The 7,388-nt window shown below is 41.6% G+C and overlaps 1 protein-coding gene across 1 annotated transcript in view; it reads right to left on the bottom strand.

Moving 5' to 3' along the window:
- Positions 1-7,388, bottom strand: part of DAP3 (death associated protein 3) — a 32,596-nt gene that overhangs the window by 19,213 nt on the left and 5,995 nt on the right. The window contains exon 3 of the mRNA XM_004714757.4: positions 7,199-7,345. Coding sequence (XP_004714814.3) covers positions 7,199-7,345 — 147 coding nt within the window. The remainder of the gene's footprint in view (positions 1-7,198; positions 7,346-7,388) is intronic.

The raw sequence follows: 7,388 nt of genomic DNA, 5'->3' as shown, positions 1-7,388 counted from the left end.
TATCACAATCCATACATACATCAATTGTGTAAAGCACATTTGTACATTCATTGCCCTCATCATTCTCAAAACATTTCCTTTCCACTTAAGCCCCCAGCATTAGGTCCTCGTTTTTCCCCTCCCTCCCCCTCACTCATGAGCCCTTGATAGTTTATAAATTATTATTTTGTCATATCTTTCCCTGTCCGACGTCTCCAAAAGGGTGAATTTTATAATATGTGAATTATACATCATTAAAGTTGTCATTTTATAATGTTAATACAAATGGGTTTAAAAAAATCATGGAAAATGGAATTAAGATAATGAAAAAATTCCAAACTTTGGGAAGGCTTCTCTTATTTAATCACATTAAAGTAACAGCAGCAGGAGCAGTAAGATGCACTGATTAATTATGTGCCATATCATATGCTTTGTGCATGCTTTATTTCTTCCGAAGTATACTTTAAAGAGCATACTGCTCACTTACTGAATAGTTCAGTATCTGGCATTTCCCATTTACAATAATAGTTAAGAAAAAAATCTGACTACTTTGGACATTAACGATGTGTATCTGGTAGTATTGAGTGCTAGGATGCAAGAATGATGGGCATTTATCAACTTGGTTAGGCCGTGATGCTTGGTGACTTGGCAGTTATATAATATTGTAGTCTTCCTCTATTTGTGAATAATGTGGTTTATTTTACATAAAGACCTGGTCTTTGGAATCTAACCATGTAGATAATGAGAACTGGGTATATTTGCGTCAACTGTTAAAAGACTGGGCTTACTACTCCTGTAAACAGCTACAGCCCCAGAAACCCACAGGGGCTTGCTATGATTCAGCAATGACTCAATGGCAATGAGTTTGGGCTTAAAAAAAAAAAATTTCTGGTAGTTATACAACAAGAACCCTTGGTGGTGTACTGGTTATACATTGAGCTGCCACCTACAAGGTCAGCAGTTTGAAACCGCCAGCCTCTCTGAGGAAGAAAGATGAAGCTTTCTACTATCATAGAGTTGGTCTTGGGAACCCACAGGGGCAGGTCTATTCTGCTCTATAGGGTTACTATGAGTCAGTATCTACTCGGTGGCATTGATTTGGATTATTAATTGGGAACGTGCATGCAGACCAAACCTTGGCGCAACAAACCTTGAGGACAATAAGAGAAAAAAAAGTTCTGAATGAATTTTTAAAACTCTGCATCCAAATAAACTTGCCCTAGCTTGTCTGAATAGTCTAGTTGGAGATACTAAGAAGGATAGGGCAGCAGTAGGTAAAGAGCCCTTATCAGAGCACCACGGACTCCATGAAATTCAAAGCATGAACCAACATCAAATTTCTGGTGATGCTTCAGTGGCAGAATGGTGAAATTGCTGATGCTTTACTAAAGGGTTATGCCCCCAAGATATCTGGAGTTAAAAAATGGATAGCTTGTTTTAAAAAGGAACGAGATGATCTTGAATATGAAACCCACAGGGCAAACCATCCACATCAACTTGAAGGGGGAAAAAATCTGTTCATTTCCTGACTGAAGAGGATTAACAGCTAATACAATACCCATTTCAAACTGGTTCCTCTTGCACAATACTGACTGAAAAATTAAAGTCAAGCAAACTTTCTGCTGCACAGATGTCAAGATGGGTGGGTCTTGACTAGATGCAGACAAGAACAGAGGTTTTGATGGAAATTTTGAAATAAGGGGGATCAAGATCCTGAAGCATTTTTTTAAAAAAATTATTGTTTGGAGGCTCATACAACTCTTATCACAATTCATACAGCCATCCATTGTGTCAAGCACATTTGTACATATGTTGTCATCATTTTCAAAACATTTTCTTTCTACTTGAGCCCTTGTATCAGCTCCTCCAGAAGCATTTCTTACCAGGAAATAAAACACGGTTTACCAGGACAATCCTGAAGACAAAAGTATAATCTAAGTAACGGCTACTAGGCGGTAGAGGTGGTGCGGTCAAAGTAAAGTGGACTGACAGGTCAAGAGCAAAGGTCATGGGATTAATTTGGGGGGGGGGGCTCAAGGCATTTTTCACATAAACTCTCTTAGAGGGCCAAAATCTGATTAGAACATTAGCCAAAGCTTTCTACAGTGTTCTTATCCACCATGACAGCGCTCCCGCTCATTCTATGAGCTTCTATGAGAAGTCATTAGGCATCAACCTTACAGTCCTGATTTGGCTCCTCTGACTTCTGTTTCCTAATCTTTAAACAAATAAAACAAAAAAACTATATATATATATATATATAAACCCTATATCTATCTCACCTGTTTGTCTTTAGTTAATAATGTAAAAAAGATTACGCTGAGCTAGTTAACCTCCTAGGACCTTCAGGGCTTTAGAGATGGTCTACATAGCTACTCTCATTGCTTACAAGGGTGTCTTGGCCTCGACCGCGCTTTTTTTAATAAAGTTTGTTTTTTTTGTCTGTATATTTTAATTCAAAATTTCCATGAACCGTTTAAAGTCCCCTTGTATACAAACCAAGAGCCCTGGTGGCATAGTGTTTATAAGTCGGGCTGCTAACCGCAAGGCCAGCAATTTAAAACTCAGCCACTCCTCATGGAGTTAGACAATGATTTCTATTTCTGTAAAGAGTTATAGTCTCAGAAACTCAGACACTGTTCTACCCTGTCCTACAGGATCGCTATGAGTAAGCATTGACAAAATGGTAGTGGGTGTGTTTGTTTTTGAATTTTCTATGTAAACCACTATAAAACCCAGGGATTATAACAATAACCATTTATTCCTACTCAAAAGCCTGCAGCTCTCGGTAGTTCTGGCTTGAGGCAGGTTTGATCTCAGTGCTAGATTTCCTCAAGCACCTGAGAGGGCCGACTGGGATTACTGATTTGATTCCACACTGTCTTTCATGCTCCAGCACCCTGGCCTGGACTAGTTCTCACCTAAGTGCCACAGGTCTAAGGGAAAGAGCTAACATAGCTCAGTCTTTTCGAAAGCTAAGCCCAGAATCCGCACAAAAGCACCGTCACCTTCTACAGCAGCTCACTCAAGGCTACCTAGATTCCGGGTGGGGGTGAGTAGACTTAGCTTCCTGGGGGATGAGCTGAAATAGCCCAAATTTCATGAGATTAATTTTATTAAAATGCACTAATTTAACTTGATTAAACTGGATGTGAATAGGACTATTGGGCTTATACACCCCCATTCTTAATCACTGTATCTGATTTTCTCCCATGGAGACTTCCATTTGGTTTGTGATTTTAGCTAAAAAGTAGAAAAAATCACTTTAGTAGCATCGAGCTTTTAGTTTGAGATTTTTAAACTAATAAAACAGTTTATTTACAATTTTTAACACTTATAAAAACCAATCAGAACTATAGCTATTTTGACAGAATCTTAAATCAGAAAGTATGGAGTTTTAGTTGTCTTTTTTCCCATCAGCCTTCCCATCCAATAAAACTTCATGTTTTTTACATAATACTAAAAACTTTGAGACACACAGAAAAGTAGTTGCAAATGGTAACCATTAGTAATACTTTAAAGTATTATTTTACTCTTAAAATTATTTTAGATTGATAGCACAGTATTAAAAATAAAACAGACTTCTCTTATAGCCTTTGTCCATCTTCCCTTAACTTTGCGATTTTATATAATCATAGTAAAATGATCATAACCAAGTCATGAAGATTGGTATAATACTGTTAACTAATGCAGTCACTCTGCTATAGGATTAAATCCAGAACCTCTACATCCAGAGCTCATTTTGTTCCTTTAAATCCAACACCAACATATTACCTACCCATTTACCAAGGGGGGAAAAAAGATAAATTTGAAAAATGTCTCAATTATCTTATCAACGTACCTGTTTAATAGAACGGGGGTACCTGAAGAGTTCTAAATCATAGACATAGACCAGTGGTTGTCAACTTTGGCTGCACATCAGAAATGCTGAGGTGGTAGACTTAAAATTTCTGATGTCCACCTGTATCTCTGACTAAGTCGCAATCTAGTGGTAGTAGCCAGATGTTGGTAGTTTGTAAACCTCCCGGCTGATAATTCAGAATCAAAACAATGGCAGTAGTAGGTGGTTTAGTAAATCAAAGTTAAATCAAAGTGCAGATCAGAGAGAAGTTAACCAGCAAGGGAATTTTGAACACTGACATATATTCTGTAGGCATAGTGATTCAACCCACTAAACAGCAGGACCCATTTCTCTGGGGAGTGGTGGGGGTTCAGTGGTGGCATTCTCCCATGCTGAAGGCCTGGATTCACCATGTCTGCCAGTGGGGCTTCGTGCGCTACTAAGATGCTCAACAGCTTGCAGCAGACCCTCCAAATTCAGACAGATCAGGGATCGACTTCTGAAGTCAGCCAGGGAAAACACTACAGATCACAAAAGTCCAATCCTATTGAGCATGAGGCTACCATGAGTTGAGTTTGGAGCCAATTTGAGAGCAGCTCTAAGAACTCCACCATCACATATTTCTTCAACGAATCCTGAGACAATACCGAATGCCTTTATTTAATGAAGATAGGACATATATAGTAGCATTCCTGTGTCACAAGAGCTCTTTCTAGAAAATGATAGAATCCTGTATTAAACAAAAATATTAAAACGTAAAGTTCTTGTTTCTAGAAGGAGCCCTGATGTTGGTTCAAACCCCCTAACTGCTCCATAGGAGAAAAAGGTGGCAATCTGCTTCCATATAGATTTACAGGCTTGGAAACTCCATGGGATTATTCTACACGGTTCTTTAGGGTGACTATGAATCGGATAAAAGACTCAACAGTAATGGGTTTCGTCAACTGTTCCCAGATATACCCCTCATCTAGATCTACAAACTTCTAACCCTTCCCTGAAGAATTCTACAGTCTTTAGCTGATATGGAAAAATGGCAGTTTTGACATTCTCAAGAGACGCAAATTGTGTTCCTTTTAAAGGTTGAGTTTTGAGAAAAGAAGAGGTAGGATTGGGAATGGAGGTTGCATACAGTAAGGTTTCCCAATGAAATTCTTGTGGGATCACCCTTGCTACCCTAGAAGAACGAGCCAAACACCAAAACACACCATCATCGAGCCAAACACCAAAACACACCATCATCCAGTCAAACACAACTCATAGTGATCCTATATAGTTTCTGAGGCTGTAAAAGTATGCAGGACCCGAGGAGAAAACAATGGGACTGACAGTTCCAGGGGGAACAAGGAGAGGGGGAAGTGGGGGAAAAGTAAGGGGAGAACCAACAAGTTCAACGACAAGGGAACAAGTGATCTAAAATTGATGGCAAGGAGGGCATAGAATGCCTGGTGGGGTTTGATCAAGTGCAATGTTTCCAAGAGGAATTACTGAAAGCTTAATGACAGTCGAATATGATAATAGGACAAGATGAAAGTAAAAGCAAAGAGAGGAAAGAACTAGGAGACAAAGACGTTTATTTATATAAGTAGAAATAGAGGCATGTACGTATGTAAATATATTTATATATAATGATAGGGACATAGATGTACATATACTCATATGTTAGGGATTAAGGTAGGAGACATTGGGCCTCTACTCAAGTCCTCACTCAACACAAGAACACTTCGTTTTAATAACCTGGCATTCTGTGATGCTCACCTTCCCTACAGAATCGATGAAGACAAAATGGGTGCATAAACAATGTGGAGAAGAAAGCTTATGGTGCCTGGCTATTACAAGAGATATAGTCTGGGGTCTTTAAGGCTTGAAGTTAAGCAAGTGGCTACCTAGCAAGGAAGCAACAAAGCCCACATCAGCCTCTGTGATCACAAGGTATCCATGGGATCAGGTATCAGAAGACCCAAAACAAACAATCATACTATGCGAATGAGGGGAGCCAGAGTGGAGACACAATCTGTAGACAATTGGACATCCCCTCAGAAGGGCCACACGAAAGGGACAAATCAGCCAGGGTGCTGCACAGCACCTACGAAAACACACAACAGTCCTCTGGTTCTTGAATGCTTCCTCTCCCTGACTATCATGACCCCAGTTCTACCTTACAAATCTGGCTAGACCACATGTACACTGATGCATATATGAGGGTACAGATACCCTCCCGACACACAAAATCCAGGACTGATAAACCCCTCAGGTACAGTAATGGGAGTAGTGATACCATGAGGGTAGGGGGACGATGGGGGGAGGGGAAGAAACAACAGAAATGTGGGTGAAGGGAGACAGCAGAAGGTGTAAGATGAAAATAACAATGTATAATTTATCAAGGATTCATGAGGGTGGGGGAGGGAGGAAGGGGGGTAGAAAGGAGCTGATACCAAGGGCTCAAGCAGAAAACGTTTTCAAAAGGATGATGGCAACATCCTTTGCTTGATACAAATATGCTTGATACAATTGATGTATGAATTGTTACAAGAGCTGTAAGAGTCCCCCCAAAATCAGCTTAAAGAAAAAAACCGGAAAAGATCACGTTGAAAGTTTTAGCCAACAAACCAGGTAATGAGGAAGTATACTCTCTCAAAACAAACAAACAAACAAACAAACAAACAAACAAACAAACAAACAAACAAACGTTACAGTAGCCAGTTTAACTTTCTGCAGTGGAGAGGCTGATGACCTGGTGGTCAGTACAGGGCTACCTGGGCTCCTATAACACTCCCGAATTCAATGAACAAAAAGCAAATGTTAGTGCAGACTTTGGAAAAACTAGTCGCCATAGGAAATCTTGATAGACTTAGTCTTGAATGGTTTTATGAGCGATTTGAAAGAGCACAACATAGACTACCAAATTACACCCGCATGCCCTATCAACACCAACAGAGCTGTACATGATAATATACTACTCGCGCTTCGCACTTTACTTTCCATACAGTATCTTATTTCATGCATAACAACCCTGAAGAGAGACTCGAGGTTGCTTTTGAAGTTGAACCAAAAAACCGCGTTGAAGGTCACCCAAGACGTGATGAGTCGAATCCAGGTTCGAACTAGAAATAGATCTTTTTTCACCCTCTAACCTTTGGACGTTGGGCAGGAGGGGTGAGGAGAAACCACTGCACGTAGGCAGTGGGGTGAAGTTCCAGAAACCTGTTAAAAAGAAACCAGCCTCGGGCCAAGGAGAGACCACCGCGCGGGTTCGCCCGGGGTCCCAGGTCGGTGACCCCAGGAGGGGCGCCGGCGCCACTGCCCTCTCGACCTCACCAAGGTCCGGAGGCCCGCTCCTGTCCCGCAAGGGTCTCACCACGGGCCGGATCGCCCCCTCACCGTGAGTCGGGGTCCTGGTCTCGGGCGGCGGGCAACGGCAGACCCTCCCGGCCACGGGCTCCTCGGCGTCGGGCCGCCCCGGCGAAGATCGCTCAACGCGGACGGCAGGAAGCTGCTCAGCGCGCAGCCGCCGCGGCCTCCAACCACCTGCGGGCGAAGGGGCGCGAGGCCGCCCCCAACCCGCTCCCCC

The sequence above is a fragment of the Echinops telfairi genome, unplaced genomic scaffold (genome assembly GCF_000313985.2).
Source record: "Echinops telfairi isolate 266 unplaced genomic scaffold, ASM31398v2 ScPeMD7_7425;HRSCAF=8463, whole genome shotgun sequence".
Taxonomy (NCBI): domain Eukaryota; kingdom Metazoa; phylum Chordata; class Mammalia; order Afrosoricida; family Tenrecidae; genus Echinops; species Echinops telfairi.
Note: the sequence above shows the minus strand (reverse complement) of the source record. Positions and strands in the feature narration are given on the sequence as shown.